At 43.9% G+C, this 25,589-nt stretch overlaps 1 protein-coding gene and 1 non-coding gene across 2 annotated transcripts in view; one reads left to right on the top strand and one right to left on the bottom strand.

Annotated features, from left to right (window-relative positions):
- Positions 1 to 24,748, top strand: part of LOC143275916 (uncharacterized) — a 69,772-nt gene extending 45,024 nt beyond the window's left edge. Inside the window, 12 exon segments of the mRNA XM_076580242.1 lie at positions 2,052 to 2,131; positions 3,545 to 3,611; positions 5,823 to 6,019; positions 8,403 to 8,472; positions 9,917 to 10,056; positions 10,819 to 10,849; positions 12,364 to 12,464; positions 14,811 to 15,385; positions 15,387 to 15,548; positions 19,178 to 19,288; positions 21,895 to 22,130; positions 24,080 to 24,748. Coding sequence (XP_076436357.1) covers positions 2,052 to 2,131; positions 3,545 to 3,611; positions 5,823 to 6,019; positions 8,403 to 8,472; positions 9,917 to 10,056; positions 10,819 to 10,849; positions 12,364 to 12,464; positions 14,811 to 15,385; positions 15,387 to 15,548; positions 19,178 to 19,288; positions 21,895 to 22,130; positions 24,080 to 24,240 — 1,931 coding nt within the window. The 3' untranslated portion in view covers positions 24,241 to 24,748.
- On the bottom strand, positions 11,563 to 11,636 carry Trnai-gau (transfer RNA isoleucine (anticodon GAU)). The gene has a single exon. It is a non-coding gene; the product is annotated as a tRNA-Ile (tRNA).
- Positions 24,749 to 25,589: the final 841 nt, after the last annotated feature.

The raw sequence follows: 25,589 nt of genomic DNA, 5'->3' as shown, positions 1-25,589 counted from the left end.
GACATTTACTGGAATGACTGAACTATAAATCTTCACAGGTATTCAGTCGTACCATCAAGGGATACTACGTCTACCAGGGTAAGTCTGGCATCAGCAACTGTGAAGAGACATTTACTGGAACAACTGAACTGTAAATCTTCACAGTTATGCAACGGTACCATCAAGGGGTACTACGTCTGCCAGGGTAAGTCTGGCATCACCACCTGTGAAGATATGTTTACTGGAATGACTAAGCTATAAATCTTCACAGGCTGTAATGTCACTATCAAGGGATACTGCGTCTACCAGTGTAAGTCTGGCATCACCAACTGTGATGAGAAGTTTCCTGGAATGACTGAACTATAAATCTTCACAGGTATGCAGTGGTACCATCAAGGGATGCTACGTCTACCAGTGTAAGTCTGGCATCACCAACTGTGAGGATATGTTTACTGGAATGACTAAGCTATAAATCTTGACAGTCTGTAATGTCACTATCAAGGGATACTACGTCTACCAGTGTAAGTCTGGCATCACCAATTGTGAAGAGTCGTTTCCTGGAACGACCAAACTATAAATCTTCTTGCAGCACCACCCTTTTTTTTGTGATTTTTCCTGCGTGCAGTTTTATTTGTTTTTCCTATCGAAGTGGATTTTTCAACAGAATTTTGCCAGGAACAACCCTTTTGTTGCTGTGGGTTATTTTACTTCTGCTAAGTGCATGCTGCATACAAGACCTCGGTTTATCGTCTCATCCGAATGACTAGCGTCCAGACCACAACTCAAGGTCTAGTGGAGGGGGAGAAAATATCGGCAGCTGAGCCGTGATTCGAACCAGCGCGCTCAGATTCTCTCGCTTCCTAGGTGGACGCGTTACCGCCAGGCCATCACTCCACTTGGAGCACTAACTTCATAAAATCACTGAGCACTGAACCCGAGCATTCCTCTGGCATAAAAGTGTGTCTCATTAAAATGGTTTTCATGTTCCTTAAGATGTTTAAACCATGAAGTAAGGGAACTAACTCCCACAGTGTTTCTGGATGTGTCTGCATGTTATTGGGAGGAAAAACAGTACATTTGGGAGGATTTGCAGGCCCGCTGACGGGCGCAATAGCCAAGTGGTTAAAGCGTTGGACTGTCAGTCTGAGGGTCCAGGGTTCGAATCACGGTGATGGCGCCTGGTGGGTAAAGGGTGGAGATTTTTACGATCTCCCAGGTCAACATATGTGCAGACCTGCTAGTGCCTGAACCCCCTTCATGTGTATGCGGCAAGCAGAAGATCAAATACGCACATTAAAGATCCTGTAATCCATGTCAGTGTTCGGTGGGTTATGGAAACAAGAACATACCCAGCATGTACACCCCCGAAAACGGAGTATGGCTGCCTACATGGCGGGGTAAAAACGGTCATACACGTAAAAGCCCACTCGTGTGCATACGAGTGAACGTGGGAGTTGCAGCCCACGAACGCAGAAGAAGAAGAAGAAGAGCAGGCCCGCTTTCAAGGTGGGCCTTTCATCGCTTGCAGAGTGAGAAGTAGGTCATATGACATCATGGGCAGTCCACCACCGTAACTCGCTTTTCTGAGTTTGTGCTGCCTGTGTTCGGGCACCTTTTTGGCAGAGTTTATAAATGGATCAGTTTGAATACCTAATTGCAGAAATGTGGCAAGAAACACGCTCAACAGAAACACAGAAGACTAAAGCAAATAACGGGTGTAATTATAAAAACCAAATGTATCATGTAAACTTTAAAAAAAATATCATCAAAAATGTTCAAAATCCTTTCATCAGAACAGCGAATTCCACGACGTAATTTTAGCCTTTCGGTGACCTGGAAAAAACAACAACAGGAAGTGGAGAAGCCATGTGCAAGCGGTTCTTGCTAAAAAAAATAGCTGGGGAACCTCCACGAAAATCAGACAAAAGTTGGGTCTGCAAACCCTCCCTGTTCTCTGTGTTTTTTTCTGCCTAAGTGTGTGGCATAGAAGCCTGCAGAGAATGTTAACTCCCCCCCGGGGTTGAATGGGTTAAAGCAATTTATTTGAATGGCTGCTTTTTCTCCATTGGCAGGCCGCAACATGGTGGAACACACAACAGACCTGATAGCCATCATCACCGGTCTGAGTGCCAACACCAGTTACGAAGTGCAGGTAAGCGTCCTTCTCTCTGTCTGTCTGTCTGTCTGTCTGTCTGGCTGGCTGGCTTTTAAAGCTCATACTTACAAGATTTAGATGAGGTAGATCAGAAATTGCTCAACATTATTATCGGTCTGAGTGCTAACACCAGTTATGAAGTGCAAGTAAGGGTAATTTCTCTCTCTCTCTCTCTCTCTCTCTCTCTCTCTCTCTGTGTGTGTGTTTCTGTCTGTCTCTCTCTCTCTCTCCCCTCTCTCTCCCTCTCCCTCTCTCTGTCTTTCTCATAGTGTGTCTATCTGTCCCTATCCCTATTACCCGTCGCCTTATTTGCTGGGTTTTTTTATGTCTCTTACATCTGTGTTTTAAATTTTATCATTACTTTTCTGTGTTAATTTCACTTGAATCATTCATGTGTAGCATTCATGCTAGGGTTTTGTTGTTGTTGTTGTTGTTTTTCCCTTGGTGTGTGTGTGTGTGTTAGCGTGTTAGTGTGTGTGAGAATCAAAACGGGAATTACATGCCAAAAAAACAGATCAGAAAAAAAGCAATAGAAAAAAGAAGAAAGGAAACGTGAAAGAGAAAGCAAGGTGAAAGAAAAGAAAGACGGGAGCAATAGCCGAGTGGTTAAAGCGTTCGAATCACGGTGAGGGCGCCTGGTGGGTAAAGGGTGGAGATTTTTACGATCTCCCAGGTCAACATATGTGCAGACCTGCCAGTGCCTGAACCCCCTTCGTGTGTGTATACGCAAGCAGAAGATCAAATACGCACGTTAAAGATCCTGTAATCCATGTCAGCGTTCGGTGGGTTATGGAAACAAGAACATACCCAGCATGCACACCCCCCGAAAGCGGAGTATGGCTGCCTACATGGCGGGTTAAAAACGGTCATACACGTAAAAGCCCACTCACGTATATACGAGTGAACATGGGAGTTACAGCCCATGAATGCAGAAGAAGAAGAAGAAGAAAGAGCTCCTTGGTTATTAATCAGTTAATCTGTAAGCCTCACGACTGATACCTGTGTTAACTCTCTCCATACGAACGGCGAAAGAGACAACGTTAACAGCGTTTCACCCCAATTACCACCATCAAAATATTGCAAGAGGAAGGCTGTCATACTGAAGAGGTGAATGTTGACAAAGAACACCACAATTCTGACGACGGAAGCTAAAGGTTGGGTCATTCAGACACCCACTGGACACACACACATGTATATATATTGGATATAGGTATATATAGGATATATATATATATATATATAAATCTGTCTCTCTCTCTGTTTATAGATATATAGATAGATAGATATAGATATATGTATGTACACACACACACACACGCACACACACACACACACACACACACACACACACACACACACACACACACACACATGATGTATCACTGAGCATTGTCACTGTACCCGTCACAGGTATGTGCTGCCACTGCCAAGGGCAAAGGTGAAAGGTCAACGGTCACAGGCACCACAGCTGAACTGGGTGGGTGGAATTCAGTGTGTGTGTGTGTGTGTGCGCGCGCACATGTTTGTGTGTGTGTGTGTGTGTGAATGTGTGTGTATGAATGTGTGTGTGTGTGTGTGTGTGTGTGTGTGTGCTTGTGTGCATATGAAAGTGTGTGTGTGTGTGTGTGTGTGTGTGTGTGTGTGTTGTGTATGTGTGCTTGTATATGCATGTGCTTGTGTAATTGTGACTTTGTGTGTGTCCGTGCGTAAGTTGGCGTATGTGTGTGTGTGTGTTTTTTTCCCTTCCTTTTTGACTCACTTGTGTAAACAAAGTGAGTCTATGCTTTAACTCGGTGTTCGGTTGCCTGTGTGTGTGTGTGTGTGTGTGTGTGTGTTCGTGTGTCTGTGTGTCCGTGGTAAACTTTAACATTGACATTTTCTCTGCAAATACTTTGTCAGTTGACACCAAATTTGGCATAAAAATAGGAAAAATTCAGTTCTTTCCAGTCATCTTGTTTAAAACAATATTGCACCTCTGGGATGGGCACAAAAAAATAAAAAAAGAAGCCTAATTATATGCAAACTGCATTTACTGTTATATTTATATTTTTTGTATTCTCTACACTTGGAACTTTGATCTTATATTCTGACACAACAAGAAGAGTCATTATTATCATTTTTTGTTCAAACAGGAACTTCTTTTGTTAAGCATGGAAGTTTTATTTATTTTGCAAACGTTTTGGTGCAGATAGTTATAAAGGGAAATTACTCTGTAATTAATGCTAGGGGACTTAATTTATCACAAGTGAGTCTTGAAGGCCTTGCCTCTCTTGTTTTTCTTTGCCAGACCAGTGCGTATATAGATTTGAATTTGTTATGGGATCAGATGAAAAAAAAAACCAAACATCTGCATTAAGAACCGCACAGTGGAGTACCATGCACTTTGTGGATCTGTTGTTGGTGGGTTGTTTTTTTTTAAGAATGTGGCTTAGATTTCCTCTGGTGGAAGCTGGAATAGGAAACCTTAACTCTTTCCATACGAACGGCGAAAAGAGATGACGTTAACAGCGTTTCACCCCAATTACCACCATCAAAATATTGCAAGCGGAAGGCTCTTATACTGAAGACGTGAATGTTGACAAAGAATACCACAGTTCTGATGACGGAAGCTAAAGGTTGGGTCATTCAGACACCCACTGGACATCCGAGGGGTCTGTGTAGAGGAGAAGAGAGGACTGGCCGTACTGAGTGAGTTAAAGAGAGCAGCCTTGTATTGGGAACTCAAATCAGACTAGTTCAGTCATAGCATCACCTTTCCTCGTCTTCATCTCCTCATTTCATTTTCATTTTCATTTTATCACAACAGATTTCTCTGTGTGAAATTCGGGCTGCTCTCCCCAGGGAGAGCGCGTCACTACACAACAGCGCCACCCATTTCTTTGTATTTTTTCCTGCGTGCATTTTTACTTGTTTTTTTTCTATTGAAGTGGATTTTTCTACAGAATTTTACCAGGAACAGCCCTTTTGTTGCAGTGGATTCTCTCGCTTCCTAGGCGGACGCGTTTGTATTTGTACAAATACAAATGGCACGGAAGCCTGCTGCGGTTGTAAACCCCCCTAGCATTGAATGGGTTAAATGGAATGGGAATGGGATCTGACTTGCAGATCTACATGTATATTCACCTTGGGAAAAGTCTCCACCCTTCTTAACCCATGTGGACCCGTGACAGAGATTCGTACTTCTTCCTCTTCTTCTGTGTTCATGGGCTGCAACTCCCCCATTCACTCGTATGTACACGAGTGGGCTTTTACGTGCATGACCGATTTTACCCCCACCATGTAGGCAGCCATACTCCATTTTCTGGGGGTGTATGCTGGGTATGTTCTTGTTTCCCTAACCCACCGAACGCTGACATGGATTACAGGATCTTTAACGTGCATATTTGATCTTCCGCTTGCGTATACACATGAAGGGGGTTCAGGCACCGGCAGGTCTGCACGTATGTTGACCTGGGAGATCGTAAAAATCACCACCCTTTACCCACCAAGTGCCGTCGCCATGATTCGAACCCGGGACCCTCAGATTGAAAGTCCAGCACTTTAACCACTCGGCTATTGCGCCCGTTGGATTCATACTAACCCAGGGCCTTCAGATTGAAAGCCTAACACTTCATAACCATTCAGCTGTTACGCCTGCCAACACGATTGATGGGTTTGTTTGTTTTTTCCCCCGCTTGCGACTCACCAGGCGCCCACGCCCCGTCCAAGCCGCACGTGCAGGTGATTGGTCGGAACGAGATGCACATCACCTGGGAACCCCCGGAGGTGCCACTGGGCCGCATTACGCGCTACGACCTCAGCATGAACGGCAAGAACGTGTACTCCGGCATGGAGCTGGCCTTTGCTGCCCTTCGGCTGACCCCGGACACCGAGTACACGTTTGTGGTGAGTCGGTGATGCTGGTGCATGTTTGAGTGGTGAGTCGGTGATGCAGGTGCACGTTTGTGTGGTGAGTCGGTGATGCTGGTGCATGTTTGAGTGGTGAGTCGGTGATGCTGGTGCATGTTTGAGTGGTGAGTCGGTGATGCTGGTGCATGTTTGAGTGGTGAGTCGGTGATGCTGGTGCATGTTTGTGTGGTGAGTCGGTGAGGCTGGTGCATGTTTGAGTGGTGAGTCGGTGAGGCTGGTGCATGTTTGAGTGGTGAGTCGGTGATGCTGGTGCACATTTGTGTGGTGAGTCGGTGAGGCTGGTGCACGTTTGAGTGGTGAGTCGGTGAGGCTGGTGCATGTTTGAGTGGTGAGTCGGTGATGCTGGTGCATGTTTGTGTGGTGAGTCGGTGATGCTGGTGCATGTTTGAGTGGTGAGTCGGTGATGCAGGTGCACGTTTGTGTGGTGAGTCGGTGATGCTGGTGCATGTTTGAGTGGTGAGTCGGTGATGCTGGTGCACGTTTGTGGGGTGAGTCAGTGATGCTGGTGCACGTTTGTGGGGTGAGTCAGTGATGCTGGTGCACGTTTGTTGTGAGTTTGGTATGCGGTATGCTTGTGGTGAGTCAGTGATGCCGGTGCATGTTTGTGGTGAGTCGGTAATGCAATACACATTTGTGGTGAGTCAGAAATGCGTTTTGAGCGTGTCCGTTTCTTCTGGAGTTTAGCATAGGGGTTCTGTTGTGGAGTTAAAGTGTCAGGCAGTGCTGAGCCATGCTTGAAAAGGACTAAACTTCACATATATCATTGATCCCAAGACTTGGCCAACTAACATGTGTTCCTTTTTTTTTTTTACTGGAGTGCAGGACGCAGGGTTCTGTTGTGATGTCTTGAGTGTTTTGCAGTGTTCTGGCGCAGTTTCTGAATGGTGTGTTTTTTTTATGCGTTTGTCTTTGACGATGGAAATGATCATGTTGATTCTGTTCTGCCTGCTTTGAAAGGTAGTTAATTTGTCTCTTGCTGTCAAAAAAAAAAAAAAAAGAAAGAAAAAAAAAGAAGAGTTATTTGATTAGAATCTTCTTCTTCTTCTGCGTTCACTCGTATGCACACGAGTGGGCTTTTACATGTATGACCATTTTTATCCCGCCATGTAGGCAGCCATACTCCGTTTTCGGGGGTGTGCATGCTGGGTATGTTCTTGTTTCCATAACCCACCAAACGCTGACATGGATTACAGGATCTTTAACGTGCGTATTTGATCTTCTGCTTGCATATATACACACGAAGGAGGTTCAGGCACTAGCAGGTCTGCACATATGTTGACCTGGGAGATCATACCCACCAGGCGCCGTCACCGTGATTCAAACCCGGGACCCTCAGATTGACAGTCCAACGCTTTAACCACTCGGCTATTGCGCCCATTGTTTGATTAGAATCAAACAGAAAGGCACTGTGTAAGACACTGGAAACCTGCACAATTGTAAAGCTGCTATGATTGGAGTATGTTCTGTTCATTCCATCAGTAATGTTAACGCTTTCCCTGTCTCAAGTTTTGCTTGATATGAAGCCATTGGTTTGGATGAAATTGATAAGGTATCAAAATTTTGCCTGGAAATTTTCTGTTGTTATGTTAAATTTGGTGACTGATAAATGAATGAATAAATAGATGAATAAGATTTACCAGATATGTCTGTAGAGTAATCCTAAATGACATTTATTTGTAGTCAGCCACTTCAGATTGGGTTTTTTGACTCACTTGTGTAAACAAAGTGAGTCTGTTTTAACCCGGTGTTTGGTTGTCTGTGTGTGTGTGTGTGTGTGTGTGTCTGTGTGTCCGTGGTAAACTTTAACATTGACATTTTCTCTGCAAATACTTTGTCAGTTGACACCAAATTTGGCATAAAAATAGGAAAAATTCAGTTCTTTCCAGTCATCTTGTTTAAAACAATATTGCACCTCTGGGATGGGCACAAAAAAATATAAAAAAGAAGCCTAATTATATGCAAACTGCATTTACTGTTATATTTATATTTTTTGTATTCTCTAAACTTGGCACTTTGACCTTTTATTCTGACACAACCACAAGAGGAGTCATTATTATCATTTTTTGTTCAAACAGGAACTTCTTTTGCTAAGCATGGAAGTTTTATTTATTTTGCAAACGTTTTGGTGCAGATAGTAAAAAAGGGAAATTACTCTGTAATTAATGCTAGGGGACTTAATTTATCACAAGTGAGTCTTGAAGGCCTTGCCTCTCTTGTTTTTAATATGGCAGTCACAGTATTCACGGATTTTAAGAAAGGAGTGAAGTTTGTGAAGACAGTTCCTGTTCATGTGTCGTGTCTGCAGTTTTTGTTGGTGTTCTTCTTTTTCAATATGTCATTTACTTTGATTGGTCCTCAGGTGACAGCTTTGACCAATGAGGGGAGGTTTGAGAGCAAAGCCACCAAGAAAAAGACCTCCAAGGATGAATGTGAGTTGAATTTTTCCTCCCATTGCAGATTGTCACATTCTTGTGAAGTGTGACAATAGAAGTTTTCTTGCTAAAACAGACTGGTGGTGTGGTAGAACTTGACTGAATTTCAGATGATCTTTTTTGAAAAACATTTTTTTCCCTGTCTCAGACATTTCTTTTTCATGAAAGGGAAAGGAGCAGGTGGTCTCGTATACACAACTTAAACAAGTGCAAAGGAGACAACGTAAGAAACATAACAAGTAAACCACTAATTAAGTCCAAGAACAATAATAATAGTCATGATAATGGTAATGATAAATGTGATAATAATAATTATAATCGTGATAATAATTTGTGTGTATATGTGAGTGTATGCAGTGTGTGCACATAACGGTTTGTACTTTGTTTTAATATTGATAATAAATGTAATAGTGATAATTATAATCATGATAATAATTTGTGTGTATATGTGAGTGTATGCAGTGTGTGTACATAATGGTTTGTACTTTGCTTTAATAATAAATGTGATAATAATAATAATTATGATCATGATAATAATTTGTGTGTATATGTGAGTGTATGCAATGCGTGTACATAAAGGTTTGTACTTTGTTTTATTCTCAAAAAAAAAAGAAGCTGTTTTTGATTATATCAAGCTGAAATGTGACGATGTGTAGAATTAATGTGCAATATAAAACATGCAATTGTTAACATTTATGTCTTTGTGATGATGTGCAGAATTAATGTGCAACATAAAAGATGCAGTTGTCAACATTTGTCTTTCAGCATGTTAACAGTAGCGATTGATTACAACATTGTAAGTGAATACTTTTTTTTTGAATGTCTTATATGTTTATTCCGTCTTTTTAATGAAGCCATGTTTGATGGGTTTTTTTTATGTTGAGTGCTTCTCTGTGCGGGTTTGTTTTGCTGCACCTGATGTAATTTCTCTTAGTATGAGATAATGAAGTTATTTTTTAGCTTAGCTTATCTTGTCCTGTGCCCTGGAACAGACAACACCAGCTCGATTGGCCAAATGAGCGAAGTAAGTTTGTGACCTGATACAAGTCTTCGTCAGATACAAAACATGAGAGTCAAAGAATCGATAGACAGAAATACGAAAAAAAAAAACAACTTAGCCGTATGAAGAGCACAGGATCAGGAGTCAAGATGGCTGCCGGAAAAAGAGGGTGCTAGTCAGGGATGCACAGGGGAGGTAACCTACTTCGGGAGGTTATCGGCCATAGCTACTTTCGTTTTCTCCGCATAGGCAGGTTGTAGTTTGCACAGGACAGGAATCAGACCCCTGCCGGAGTCTGCATTAGTGGGCCACACGGTAAGTACAGTTACTTAAACGTAATTTCAGGAAGAAAATTTCCTTTTGGGGATAGGCATGCCTGGCTTAGTGAGATGAGGAAGTCACTCTGATCTTATCCTGCCTTGTCCTGTGGCCGGGGAACAGACGATGCCAACCGACCCCCGCTGTACCAGCCCCCGCAGAAGAAGGAGCCGGAGGAGGACAGCAAGCAGGCGTCCAGCAAGAAACGGAAATCGGTGACGGAGGGTCAGAAGGTCGCCCGGACACCCAGCGGCAGTGGAAAGGTAACAGCTGGTTGTTTGTTGTTCTTGTTGTTGTTGTTGTTGTTGACGGGCGCAACAGCCGAGTGGTTAAAGCGTTGGACTTTCGATCTGAGGGTCCCGGGTTCGAATCACGGTGACGGTGCCTGGTGGGTGAAGGGTGGAGATTTTTACGATCTCCCAGGTCAACATATGTGCAGACCTGCCAGTGCCTGAACCCCCTTCGTGTGTGTACGCATGCATATGATCAGATACGCACGTTAAAGATCCTGTAATCCATGTCAGCGTTCGGTGGGTTATGGAAACAAGAACATACCCAGCATGCACACCCCCGAAAACGGAGTATGGCTGCCTACATGGCGTGGTAAAAACGGTCATACACGTAAAAGGCCTGCTCGCGTGCATACGAGTGAACGGGGGAGTTGCAGCCCACGAACGCAGAAGAAGAAGAAGAAGAAGTTCTTGTTGTTGTTTTTTGTTGTTGTTGTTGTTGGTGGTGGTGGTGGTGGAGGGATGTGGACTGATCCATATGCACCCAAAATCAATTTTGATGACTCCTGAGGCCAAAGATAACTTAAAAAAACACAACAGAAAAAAAAGAGAGAAAAAAATGGCCCAGAATACAGTGACACCAACTGTTTTGGTTTCATCATTTTTTTAAATTTTGATTTTTATTATGCCATCCCAATGCAACTGATGGGCTGTGTTCAAAACAAAAATGCACACGCGCACGCACACACGCATGCTCTTTCGGTGTTGAGATTTCTTCCTTGTGTGTGTTGGCAGGGTCTTCGTGACAGTGACCGGCCAAAATCAGGTAGGTTTGGCTTGTTAACGTCTTTGTATTTGTATGCTTTGTGGGAAATGCATACTGTGCATGTGTGTGTGTGTGTGCAAGTGTGTGTGCAAGTGTGTGCGCGCGTGTGTTCATGTGTGGGTTAGTCACTTTGTGTGTGTGTGCGCATGTGTGTGTTTGTGCTTGTCACTTTGTGTGTCTGTGTGTGTGTATGTATGTGCATACATGCATGCGCGCGTGTGTGTGTGTGTGTGTGTGTGTGTGTGTTCATGTGCGTACATATGTGTGTGCATGCATGTGTGTGTCTGTGTGTATGTAATTCCTTTGTGTGTGTGTGTTTCTGTGTGTGTGTGTGTGTGTGTGTGTGTGTGTGTGTGTGTGTGCATGTAGGTGTGTTGTAGCAGTAACATTCAGCTTTATGTATTTCCACTCTTAGTGATATTTGACAGCAACGACAACAATGAAGAACTGAAGAAAGAAAAAAGAAAAAGGAAGTGCAGAGGTTGTGTGGAGGTTGAGAGGGGGAGAGTGGTGAGAGTGTGACATGCTGAGAAGGGGGGGTTTGCGTGAATGTGTTTTTTTGTGGATGTTTCAGTTTCAGTTTTCAGTAGCTCAAGGAGGCGTCACTGCGTTTGGACAAATCCATATACGCTACACCACATCTGCCAAGCAGGTGCCTGACCAGCAGCGTAACCCAACGCGCTTAGTCAGGCCTTGAGGGGAAAAAATTGCCGTGGCCCACATGGGGATCGAACCCACGACCTCCGCGTTATCAGCACGGCGCTCTAACCAACTGAGCTAATGGGCCTCGCTTTGTGGATGAAGAACAACATGTTTCTTTCCATCTTTCTGTGCACACGCGCACATCACACATAGAGACCACATACACTCACACGCGCGCACACACACACACACACACACACACACAGATACACGTGAGTGTGTGTATGAGAGGAAGAGAGAGAGACAGATAGACAGACAGAGAACAGAATGTGGAAAAGATAGAGTACAAAATGGAGAGGGTGGGTGTCAGTGATTGGAGAAAGAAAAAACATAATATTGGAAGGGTGTGTGTGAGAGGCGGGACGGGGGAAGCGGGATTTGGACAAAAGAAATTATCAATAATCAAATATTGTGTGCACTACTTCTGTAGATTATTATTCGAAAAGAGGTTCATGTGGGGACCTACAATCAACAACCAACTGGACTATTTAACACATAACTAGCTAACTTTAATAAAGAACAGTTTGAAATATATAACTTTTTCCAAAAAAATGTTAACATTTGAAACTGGTAACACGTGTTCCATAATTTCTGGAGGCAAAAAAAAGGTTTCATTACTAAACAGCGGGTTAAAACGTGCTCTACCGTTAAGCGTCCCTTGCAAATGCATTGAATATTTTTCACAATATTTTGTAAGAGAGAGAGAGAGAGAGAGAGTAGTTTATGGAAATTAACAAGGCTTGAACCCCCCCACCCCCCACCGCCCCCCCCCTCCATCCCCCCTCCCTCCCACCTTCCACCTCCTTCAACAGGGAGCAGCAGTTCGGGGTCCCACCCCCACACCACCTCCCCCACCACCGACCAGGGGGGTGAGGAGAAGGAGGAGGGGAAGCAGCAGCCATCATCCTCTCAGGCAAGTGGGCTTTGGAGTCGGTGAAAAAAAAAAAAGGGAAGGGGAGAGGGGGTGGGAGGTGGGGGGGAGAGTGGGGGTGGGGGGGTGAAAGGGGAATCGGCTTGGGTGGGTGAAACAGTTTGTGTTGTTGTGCTGTTGTTGTGTTGTGCTGTTGTTGTGTTGTTGTGTTGTGCTGTTGTTGTTGTGTTGTGTTGTTGTTGTGCTGTGCTGTTGTTGCGTTGTTGTTGTGCTGTTGTTGCGTTGTTGTTGTGTTGTGCTGTTGTTGTGCTGTTGTTGCGTTGTTGTTGTGTTGTGCTGTTGTTGTGCTGTGCTGTTGTTGCGTTGTTGTTGTGCTGTTGTTGTGTTGTGCTGTTGTTGTGTTGTGTTGTTGTTGTGTTGTGTTGTTGTTGTGTTGTGCTGTTGTTGCGTTGTTGTTGTGTTGTGTTGTTGTTGTGCTGTTGTTGTGTTGTGCTGTTGTTGTGTTGTGCTGTTGTTGTGTTGTCGTTGTGTTGTGCTGTTGTTGTGTTGTGCTGTTGTTGTGCTGTGCTGTTGTTGCGTTGTTGTTGTGCTGTTGTTGTGTTGTGCTGTTGTTGTGTTGTGCTGTTGTTGCGTTGTTGTTGTGCTGTTGTTGTGTTGTGCTGTTGTTGCGTTGTTGTTGTGTTGTGCTGTTGTTGTGTTGTGCTGTTGTTGCGTTGTTGTTGTGTTGTGCTGTTGTTGCGTTGTTGTTGTGTTGTGCTGTTGTTGTGTTGTGCTGTTGTTGTGTTGCGTTGTTGTTGTGTTGTGCTGTTGTTGCGTTGTTGTTGTGTTGTGCTGTTGTTGCGTTGTTGTTGTGTTGTGCTGTTGTTGTGTTGTGCTGTTGTTGCGTTGTTGTTGTGTTGTGCTGTTGTTGCGTTGTTGTTGTGTTGTGCTGTTGTTGCGTTGTTGTTGTGTTGTGCTGTTGTTGTGTTGTTGTTGTGTTGTGCTGTTGTTGCGTTGTTGTTGTGCTGTTGTTGTGTTGTGCTGTTGTTGCGTTGTTGTTGTGTTGTGCTGTTGTTGCGTTGTTGTTGTGTTGTGCTGTTGTTGTGTTGTTGTTGTGCTGTTGTTGTGTTGTGCTGTTGTTGCGTTGTTGTTGTGTTGTGCTGTTGTTGTTGTGTTGTGCTGTTGTTGTGTTGTGCTGTTGTTGCGTTGTTGTTGTGTTGTGCTGTTGTTGCGTTGTTGTTGTGTTGTGCTGTTGTTGTGTTGTTGTTGTGTTGTGCTGTTGTTGTGTTGTTGTTGTGTTGTGCTGTTGTTGTGTTGTTGTTGTGTTGTGCTGTTGTTGCGTTGTGCTGTTGTTGTGTTGTTGTTGTGTTGTGCTGTTGTTGCGTTGTGTTGTTGTGCAGTAATGTATTGAAGTGTAGTGTTTGCGTAGTTTGTTGCGTTGCATTGTACAGTATTGTATTCTGTTTTTCCTCCAAAATATATGTGGACGCATCTAAACACTGTTTTTCCTCCAAAATATATCTGGACACATCTAAACACTGTTTTTCCTCCAAAATATATGTGGACACATCTAAACACTGTTTTTCCTCCAAAATATATCTGGACGCATCTGTAAGTAGCGTAGAAGTTCCCTTTCTTTATGCACATGTAGGAACGTGAAAACTGTTTTGATGAGCATAAGACGAGACAGAGCGTAAACCTGACAAGATGGCGTGGAGAGCCTTGGTCAAAGGAATGATTCAGCGCTTATAGCTTTTAGAGGTGTTTGATTGGCTGAGAGCGGACCGGGGCAAGACGGCTCATCTTTTCACTGTTAGCCGCGCGAAATTTGGCCAAGCAGAGCAAACCGATAGGCCTAGTTTGCATCAGTTTGACATGGTAAGTATATGTAACACCAAACATGGAGTATAATACAAACTCCTCCTTTTGATGAGACGAATTTCGGCTGGCCAGAACAATGCTGGGGCGCTGGGCTCACTGGTTAATTAGTGTCTCATCACATATATTGACCATTGTGGACATTTTGTGAAAATATTCATTTTTACATGTGAATGTTATGGTTTAAGCGATTTAGGATGTATACACACATTTTCGTATGATGTGTCTTATTTGTACCACAACCAACGATGGAGTGTTTGCTCGCATCACCAAACATTGTATAAACTGGGAACATATTCGTATGGCATGGCGGTCTTGTCTTTCATCAATACGGCGTTCAGTAATGCGTGCTACCGCTCATTGATTGGTTGTGGTTCAGTAGGACAAACGGGGCACATAAAGTGTAAAAAGTGTAAATATGTGTACTGAATGGATTAAAAGGTAGGAGAGGTGGAGCTGAATGGTGTGGTGGGTTGAGACGGAGGGGTTGGAATTTCTCACCTTTGACGCACTGTATGTGTTTTGCCACAGAAAGCGAGGACCACGGTAAAAGGCGGCCAGGGTCAAGGTCGCCGCGACAGCCGTCCCAGCACCCACAAGGAATCGTCGTCATCGTTGTCCCGCACCACCCCCTCCCCCATCACAGGTAAAGAGCCCGGCACCTCCGCGCACCGCTCCCTCCGCACCGACCGCACCAGTCACGTCAAGGCCGCCTTCCCTGTCACCGTCAGCTATGTGTCCATACAGGGAGGAGACGACGCCCACTTTGAACTCGACACCCTCGGTGCCGACATCATCCACAAGAAAGCGCTCATCCGAACCCCGACTCTTTTAGACTCCCCAGGTCGCGGCGGGATTCGCTTCGACCGCTCCAAAACCACCTTCCTCAGCCCGAAACCCTCCACCCGGCCCCGACTCCCGCGACGAGACACCGACCTGGGTATGACTGTGGGGTCATCGTCATCGTCGTCGTTCAGCGGCGGCAGTCATCATCATAACGGGGGCTTGGCGCCTCCACACGCTTTGTTGTCGGAGGGGTTGGGCGGGCATGGAGCCAGCCTGCCAAAGCCGGCCATGCCCAGCCAGTCGTACTTGGAAGGGTATGAAGGGGGGGGTCAGCAGTGCCGACAGCTTGGCTCGCTCCCCTCACGCTCATGCCAGCGCCCTCACCCCGCGCTCTTCTGAGCACTCCTCGGCTGCTGCTGCTGCTGCCGCTGCCGCTGCCCTTGAAACGGCGCCGGAGTTGGCGCCTCATCACCGGCTGAAGAAGTGAGTGGGATTTGTGTGTGTGTGTGTGTGTGTGTGTGTGTGTGTGAAGTGTTTGAAGTTTGAATGGGGTGTGTGTGTGTGTGTGTGTGTGTGTGAAGTGTTTGAAGTTTGAATGGTGTGTGTGTGTGTGTGTGTGTGTGTGTGTGTGTGTGAAGTGTTTGAAGTTTGAATGGTGTGTGTGTGTGTGTGTGTGTGTGTGAAGTGTTTGAAGTTTGAATGGTGTGTGTGTGTCTGTGTGTCTGTGTGTCTGTGTTGTGTTTAAAATTTGAGTGGTGTATTTGTGTGTGTGCGTGTGTGTGTATGATGATGGGTGTGTGTGTGTGTATGATGATGGGTAAGTGTGTGTGTGTGTGTGTGTGTGTGTGTGTGTGTGTGATTTCACTCATTGCACTCGTTTTTTCCTCACCAACCAACCAATCCTTCTTGGAAGAAAAGAAAGTGCAGTGTTCATTTTTCCAGTCCTTGAGTTTATGTTACAAGGGTGGGTGGGGGGTCGAGGGGGTGGAATCATCTTTACTCTCAGTCCCGAAGTGATAACGTCCATTCACAATTTTTTTTTTTATTTCAGTGCACTTGCAGAGCTGTTTTTAACTTTCTTGGTTTTGTTGTTGTTGTTGTTGTGTTGTCCTTCTGTTCTATTGTCTTTTGCTGGTGCCCAGGTTCGATATTCATAACCAGCATTTTGCTGTATTGATTCTCCTAGTATTTTAAAGTTCGTATTCATACCTTAGACGGGCGCAATAGCCGAGTGGTTAAAGCGTTGGACTGTCAGTCTGAGGGTCCCGGGTTCGAATCATGGTGACGGCGCCTGGTGGGTAAAGGGTGGAGATTTTTCCGATCTCCCAGGTCAACATATGTGCAGACCTGCTAGTGCCTGAACCCTCTTCGTGTGTAAACGCATGCAGAAGATCAAATACGCACGTTAAAGATCCTGTAATCCATGTCAGCGTTCGGTGGGTTATGGAAACAAGAACATACCCAGCATGCACACCCCTGAAAACGGAGTATGGCTGCCTACATGGCAGGGTAAAAATGGTCATACACGTAAAAGCCCACTCGTGTGCATACGAGTGAACACAGAAGAAGAAGAAGTATTCATACCTTGGATTTGCTCGTTCTGTGTAATCTGACACACCTGTTATTTAGATTATTGTTTTGTCATTATGACATCACTTGTTTTTTTTTGTTTTTGTTTTTTTTGTTTTTTTGGTGTGTGTGTATGTGTGTGTGTGTGTATGTGTGTGTGAGTGTGTGTGTGTGTGTGTGTGTGTGTGTGTGTTAAATTACTGCAGTGGCAGATTTTGGTACCTTGATTCACGTACCAGGCCTTTATAATTTGATCCAGTTCATTTCAATATATCGTTATATTTCTTTTAACAGAAATCTGTTCATGGGATAGTCTTGTCATCAGATTTTGTCAAGAAAAGTTAGCTTCCCCTGCCTTCTGTACACAGCCGTATTACTTGCAGTTGTAGATGATAGTTGTTGATACTGGTTGTATATCCTGTAAATGCTTTATATTATTCATAGCTGTAGATAAGGTTGTGCATGTGAGTTTTTGTGTGTGTGTGTGTGTGTGTTTGTGCGTGTATGTGTGTTTGCATGTTTGCGTGAGGCATGCTTGTGTGTGTGTGTGTGTGTGTGTGTGTGTGTGTGTGTGTGTGTTTGAATAAATAAGTAGAATACTTTCCATGTCTTTGAAAAAAAAGAAAGAAAAAAATATTCTGCTAGCAGTAACCAAATCAAATTTACACAAGCGTGATATAAATGTTGTAAAGCCTGTTGATTTTGAAAATTTAGCTGCAGTGTTTTGTTGTTTTCCATTCCTTTTACCTAAAAAAAAAACCCCAAACAAACAACCCCTACTTTTGTTATCATGAGTTGAGTATATATGTCAGCAAGCCTTACTTGCCAATTTGTGTGTTTGTATGAAATTTTGATGATATTGGATTTTGTTTTATAGTTGTTTTTTGTTGTTCATTTGTTTATTTCTTTGTTTTTCTTGGCAGAACCTCACCCCAGTATCACATTTCTCATTTCTGAATATAACATACTATTAACATGGGAATTCAGCATATCATCGTGCATGTAGCATGGCATATATCTTGAATCAGGATCTAACCATTATGCGTTTGATCATAATCTGACAGTTTTATAAAATTTAGATTTGGGGTAGAGAGTGTAACACTGTTCAGATCAGAGAATATTTTCACCAACATCTGTAGACTACAGTCACATTTTGTTTATGCCGTGTGCATAAGCAGCGTGCGTGTGGATGCATGCATAAGTATGTGCACATGTGTGTGATTCATTTGAATGGTTCCTGTCACATCTGATGTGGCACTGAAATATATTGATAGAAAAATCCATAGATGTTATTAATATTACTGTATTTTGAGAGTAAAATACGTCGTTCTGATCAAATGAAGACATCTTCTTTCAACAAGCATGCTTTGCATGCTGTTTGGATTCAGATTCTGATGAGTTTTGATCAAAATGACATATTTTTTTGTTTCCAGATCTAATTTATATATATGTACTGACTGACTTTTGAACAGTAACAAAAAAAAAAAAAAAAAAAAAAGCATGATTCACTCCTGTGTTCATTCAGCAAACACCGTTCATCACTTTCACTTTCGAAAACAAAAATAAAGACCACTGTAGACAATTTATGTCATTTCACATTCCTTTCCTTAAAGGTTGCAAATGTCTTCAGTATGTATTATTGAAATCCAGGAGTGAAATATGTCACTTTGATCAAATTGAGATGGACAGAAAAAACAATAACCTACAATTCATCCACATCCCATACTTGAAACATTGTTTTGGTCAAAAGTGCTTATGGATTGTTTCGCTTATTTGGACATTGGCATGTTGTTCTGTGAATCTATTATATATATATATGATTATAAGACTGCTGTTACTACAGTGAGCACTACTACTTCAACTGATGCAACCGTTAACTACCATCTTTATAAATGTTATAAATATAAAGAAAGAACAATGAAGAAACATTTCAAAACTTTCTGTAAACAAAAATGAAAAAAAAAAAATCTGCTTGAAAATAAAAAGTACATGAACTAGGTTAATGTGTTCATGCAAATAGTTTTGTGAAACAGGAAGTGAGATTATTAAAAAAAAAAAAAAATTCTTTCTTACTACTAACTTTTTGCCATCTTTATTATTTGTAACAAAAATAAAGAAAGAACAATGAAGAAATAATAGGAAATTTCTGTTGACCAAGAAAAATCAGGCTTGAAAATTTATGGCTTTGAAACAGGCAGTGAGGTAACAAATTTCTTTGAACACACACACACACACACACACACACAAACGAAAAAAAAAAAGAAGAAAAAACCTGCTTGAAAATGTAAACTAAGTGAATGTCTTTAAGTGAATAGCTTTAAAACAGGAACTGAGGTAACAGGAAAATTTCTGTGAACAAACAAACAAACAAACAAACAAAATCTGCTGGAAAATTTAAACTAAGTCCTCATGTGAATTGCATTAAAAACCTGGGTGTGAGGTTCTGCCACCAGGTGTCCATGCTTTTTAACGTTCACGTCTCTCACCCTTTCGGCTTTTAACCCCTGACCTCTGCTGTGCCTCACCCTGGCCTTGACCTTCAGGGCTAGCTCAAACCCTGTCTTGGCATCTGACCTGCGCACCTTGAACCCTGACTACTATGCGGAATCCCAGATGTTTCTGCGTCGCGCTCAAACCTTCATGAAAAGCCACAGGTAGATTTCCTCTTTTTTTTTTATACAATGTAATCACTCATGAGTGATGAATCTATGGTAGACAAGGTAACACCTCCTAATATAGGTAACTTTACTACTTGATGTCATCTTTATGTGAAGCTTTAGTGGTAGAATAGTCATTGTTGGTGTTTTTCAAAAACCCACAAATTAAAAAAAAAAAAAAAAGGGGATTAATATATATTTTTTTCTTTTTGTTTTTGTAAACATCAGAAATAAACTTTCATGTTGTTTTAACTCACTCAGTACGGCCAGTCCTCTCTTCTCCTCTACACAGACCCCTCGGATGTCCAGTGGGTGTCTGAATGACCCAACATTTAGCTTCCGTCATCAGAATTGTGGTATATTCTTTGTCAACATTCACCACTTCAGTATAAGAGCCTTCCGCTTGCAATATTTTGATGATGGTAATTGGGGTGAAACGCTGTTAACGTCGTCTCTTTCGCCGTTCGTGTGGAGAGAGTTAAAAGTGATTGTGTGTTTCATTTCATTTTTCACACAGTTAGAGGTTTTCTGCTGTTTGGTTTGTGTTTTTCCTTAGAAGTGATTCGTTTGTTGTCATTTTTGGTTTTGATATTTCAGTTGTTTTTTTGGTTTTTTTGTACTTATTTTGTTTTTGATTTTGTTTTTCTTGTTTGTTGATGATGTGCACATGCATGTTCTTGCAACTGTGAGAGAGTTGAATGTTAATGAGGGTTTGGAAGATTGTGCCGAGAAAAAAAAAAAATGATGAAACTATAAAATATACAAAATCAATGAAAAACAAGCAAACAAAAAAACAAACAAAAAAAAAACCCCAAACAGCAACAACAAAGGTTACAAAAATCAATGATGAAAAAAGTAGGGTTATAACTTGATTGTTGTGACTTTGTTATATATATATATTTTGCTTCATTTTTCATTCTTTGAAACATGCTTTTTACTGTCTTTTTTTTCCCCCCAAGATATGGTTGTTGCTTTTTTCTTTTTTTTTTAAATATTCTTACATACAGTTGAGTGTTGTAATTTCCACTAAATTTGTTGTGGTTCATTGCAACTAACTAACAAAGAACACTTTCACCACATACATGGATTTGTGTGTGGGTGAAAAAAACACCAATAACCTTTTTTTGTGCTGTTCCAAGCCTGTGTCAATATTTCCCTAGCTTTTGTACTTGTGGACTGCATAATTTATTTTTTTTATGAATTAAGTTCTGATATGTGTGTGTGTGTGTGTGTGTGTGTGTGTGTATGTACACATGTGTGCACATGCATATATGTATGTGTGTTTGTGTATGTTTGCATGTGTGCGTGTGTGTGTGTGTGTGAACATCTGAATATCAATCAAACTATTAAAGTGAGGTTTTGAAAAAAAAAAAAAAAAGAAAGAAAAAAAACGGCGTTTTCCTTTTCTCTTTTTTTTCATTTTAAATGCTATATTTCATTTTCTAACCCATGGGTGGAAGTATTTCTGTATTATACAAATTTCTGTATTGGCATTTTCATTCTTTGGACCTCAGTTTATTGTCTCATCCGAATGACTAGTGTCCAGACCACCACTCAAGGTCTAGTGGAGGGGGAGAAAATATCGGCGGCTGAGCCGTGATTCGAACCAGCGCGCTCAGATTCTCTCACTTCCTAGGCGGACGTGTTACCGCTAGGCCATTACTCCACTGTGAATGTTGTCTCTTTACCTCCTCATTATTTCGCTGTTGTACTGTCGAGAATGGACTACAGTGATTCCCCTCTTGCAGGTTGCCCTGTTCAGCAAATCCAAAAACTTCAAAACAGTGATTGCCTGTCTGAGTGTCAGAGTCTGGCATGCTGATCATTATTTTCTTCTCACCTCCTTACTTTTGCACTGGCTCCCTGTTGAGGCTGGAATTAAATACAAAGTTGCATGTCTCTGCTTTTCTGTTTTCCAACCTCCACTGGACCTAACTGTCTATCTGACCTTTATTACACTCGCTCGAGAACTCTCCACTGTTCTTCTGACTGCTACCTTCTGAAAATTCCCTCTGTCAGTTCAAGAACATGTTTTGAAAGCTCTTACCTCTTTGCTGCTCCTCACATGAATGGTACAGGTGATTTGTGCAAATTTTTCCCCTCATGCAAAAAGCGCCCAGAGCTTTTCGAGAGGAAAGGCGGCTGTACAAAATGTACAATATTATTATTGTTGTTGTTGTGCTCAGCATATATCACAGGTTGACATAAACTCACAGCTGGGCCAAACGCAAAGTGAGAGCGGTATGATCAATGGTTTCTCCACCGCAGTGGGAAATCATTTACAGCTTAGTCTTTTTGTGAAGGACTATGACTCTCAAACTAGGAAGCAAAATTTGCACTGGCTCTTTCAGTGCTGCAGCCTTGGGGGCTGGTTGGCCTTTTAAGAACTATCCCAACACCGAGTGTCCTAAAACCCTATTTGCCGAGAGAGATTGGGGATGTAGCTTGGGCAAGACACTCTCCACCGTAAACAAATTCTAGCCCAGATAGTCGGGGACAGCAGTTGCCTCCTCTGCTGTTCTGATGGTCATAGTCGGTCACGACTAACTACCATACATTGTTATCATGATCATTCCCCCCCCGCCCCCGCCCCCCTCCCACAGACCATCCTCGGTGCGGCAAGGCAAAGTGCAGTACACCAACGTGCCCATCCAGCTGATGGGTGGTGGAGGAGGGGGCAGGGGCGAGGGGCTGCTTGGAGGGCAGGGCCACCCCCACCACCACCAGCCTCCGCTCTCCCAGAACAAGTTCGTGCCCATGCAGCTGCGCACCCAGCCCTCCAACCTCTCTGCCGCCTCCCTGCAGCGTGTCAACACCACCATCCTGGAGCCGTCCAAAGGTGAGGGACGGGACGGGGTCGGGCTGGGGGTGGTGGGGAGTGGGTGGGAGGTGTTTAGGGAGTGGAGGGGTGGGTGGGTGAGGGGGTGTTTGACGTCAACGTAACCAACGTCAGTACAGTCATTGTGGAACCGTCCAGAGGTGAGGGACGGGAGGGGGTTGGGGGTGGGGGGCGGGGGGTGGGGGGGTGAGGGGGTGGGAGGTGTTTAGGAAGTGGGGGGGGGGGGGGGGGGGGGGGTGAGGGGGTGTTTGACGTCAACATAACCAACGTCAGCACAGTCATCGTGGAACCGTCCTAAGGTGGGTGAGGAAGGTGAGAAGTGTGGTGAGAAGGTTTAACGTCAACACCACCATCCTGGAGCCGTCCAAAGGTGAGGAACAGGACGGGGTCATGGTTGGTGGGGGGAGGGTGGGAGGTGTTTAGGTAGTGGAGGGGTGGGTGGTGGGTGAGGGGAGTGTTTGACGTCAACGTAACCAACGTCAGCACAGTCATTGTGGAACCGTCCAAAGGTGGGTGAGGGAGGTGAGAAGGTTTAACGTCATCGCCACCATTCTGGAGCCATTAAAAGGTGAGGGGGGTGGGGGTGGGAGGTGCTTAGGGAGTGGAGGGGTGGGTGGGTGAGGGGGTGTTTGACGTCAACGTAACCAACGTCAGCACAGTCAATGTGGAACCGTCCAAAGGTGGGTGAGGAAGGTGAGAAGTGTGGTGAGAAGGTTCAGCGTCATCACCACCATCCTGAAGCTGTCCAAAGGTGAGGGACGGGAGGGGGTCGTGGGGGGTGGGGGGGGGGAGGCGGGGGGGTATTTTAGGGAGGGGGGGGCGTTTGACGACAACATAACCAACATCAGCACAGGCATTGTGGAACCGTCCAAAAGTGAGGGACGGGAGGGGGTCAGGGGTGTTGGTGGTGGGGGGGGTATTTTAGGGAGTGGGGGGTGGTTGTTTGACGTCAACATAACCAACGTCAGCACAGTCATTGTAGAACCATCCAAAGGTGAGGGAAGGGAAAGGGTGGGTGGTGGTGGGAGGTGTTTAGGGAGTCGGCGGTGGGTTGGGTGAGGGTGTGAGGAGGGGGGTGTTTGACGTCAACATAACCAACATCAGCACAGTCATTGTGGAACCGTCCAAAGGTGGGTGAGGAAGGTGAGTGGTGTGGTAAGAAGGTTCAACGTCATCACCACCATTCTGGATCCATGGTGGGTATGAGGTTAAAATCAGCACCACCATTCTGGAGCCGTCCAAAGGTAAGGGATGTTTGGGATGTGGGGTGTGGGTGAGGGTGTGGTGTTAGTCGGAAAGTGGGAAGGGGTTTAACGTCAACAGTAACTATTCTGGAACCGTCCAAAGGTGAGGGATGTTTTGGGAGTGGGGATGGGTGAGTGTGTGATGTGTGGAGGAGGTTTAACTTCAACACCACAATTCTGGAACTATCCAAAGGTGAGAGAGGGGGATGTTTGAGGAAGGGGGTGGGGGAGAGGGGGGGGTTAATATCAGCAGTCATTTGTGTCTAAAGGTGGGTGAGGTAGGTGACGGGTGTGGGGAGGGTGTTTAACATCAACACCACTATTCTGGAACAGTCCAAAGGTGAGGGGGGGATGGGGGGGGGGTGAGGGGTGTGGTTTTGGGAAGGGGTTTAACGTGGTGGGAGGGGTGCGGGGGTGGGGGTGGGGGTGAGAATATTGGTGTGCATTCACCAGCGATGCAAGTAACGAATGCATGCAAGTTGCATATGTGGATGTTTAGGGGTGCTGTATTAGGTCATGAAATTTTTTTTTAATTTTTTAATTTTTTTATTTTATTTTTTTTTTAAATTTTGCATGTTATACAATGCATCGATAACATTTTTTTATTAATAGAAAGAGCAGTGTATGTGCCTTGGACAGTAGGTCTCTTTTATGATGCACCAAAACGACAGGACTCCTGTTAACGGTAATCCCTGGTTGTTCCAGTCTCGCACTCGCGGCGCCTGGAGTCGCTGCCTCGCAGTCACACCCAGGCCAGCATCAAGACGCAGTCCTCCTCCCATGTCAAGCGACCCACTTTCCGCAGCCCCGACCTTGACCTTCTGGGCATGACCTCTTCACCGTCCATGTCTGCCGGCCATTCCTGACCCTCGGGAGATCGTGTCGTGTCGTGTCGTGTTGTGTCGCGCGTCGCCAGTATTAAACGTTGAGATAATGAACTTGTCGTCGTTGTCTTGTCGGCGTGGTAGAAAGTTTACCTCCTCTTTTTTTTTTTCTTTTTTTTTGTGTGTTGCTATGGTGACCAGGAATGTTGTTGTTATGGCAACCAGGGTTACTGCCGTTGCAGCTGGTAGCATTGCGTATGGTTAATCAAAGGCATTGATGTTGGTTGTTAGCTACAAGTTGTATTGGACTGTTCTTGAGTGCATGGTACAGAGGTCTAGAAAAAAAGCTGTTGGGAAGAGTCTGAACAGAAAGTTGGGAGTTTTGTATGTTGATGGTTTTGTTTTGTTTTGTTTTGTTTTGTTTTGTTTTCCTTTCTTCAGACTGCCTATGCATTCCTCTTGCCTTTAGTTTTGTACTAACACACACACTCACTAACACACACACACACATGCTCACACACACACGCACATACACATGCATGCATGCACACACATATACACACACACAACTCACACACATACACACACACACACACACACACACACACACACAACTCACACACACACATACACACACACACACACACACACACACACACACACACACAACTCACACACACATACACACGCACACATACACATACACATCACATGCACGCAAACACACACACACACACACACACACAACTCACACACACACACATACACACACACACACACACACACACACACACAAACTCACACACACATACACATGCACACATATACATACACATCACATGCACGCAAACACACACACACACACACACACACATGCACACACGCACGCACACACACTCACTCACTCACTCACTCACTCACTCACACACACACACACACACACACACACACACACATATATATATATACACATGCACGCATGTACACACATGCACACACATACACACACACATGCACGCACATACACACTCACACACACACACACACACACACATTTATTTATTTATTTACCTATTCATACTTACACCAGGCATTGATCATATTGTGGAAAGGAATGTTATCTTTCTCTTCTTCTTGTGTTTTTTTTGTTGTTGTTTTTTTCAGGTGGGGTGGTAGGGGTAGAGGGAGGAACAAGGGGTGGAGAAGAAAGGGGGTGGGTGTGTGTGAGAGGAGGTGGTAAAGAGAAATCACCATGAAGAATCACACAGCATCTGGCATGTCGATCTGCTGTGTGGTAGCAAGAACGAAAAAAGAAATGAGAGGATTTCCCCCCCTCCCCAAAAAATAGTTGTATGAAACTTTGGGATGTGAATTATGTAGGGACTTTTTTT

Source organism: Babylonia areolata, chromosome 31 (genome assembly GCF_041734735.1).
Source record: "Babylonia areolata isolate BAREFJ2019XMU chromosome 31, ASM4173473v1, whole genome shotgun sequence".
Lineage (NCBI taxonomy): Eukaryota > Metazoa > Mollusca > Gastropoda > Neogastropoda > Buccinidae > Babylonia > Babylonia areolata.
The sequence above is the reverse complement of the archived record's forward strand: the minus strand, read 5'-3'. Positions and strand labels throughout refer to the sequence as shown.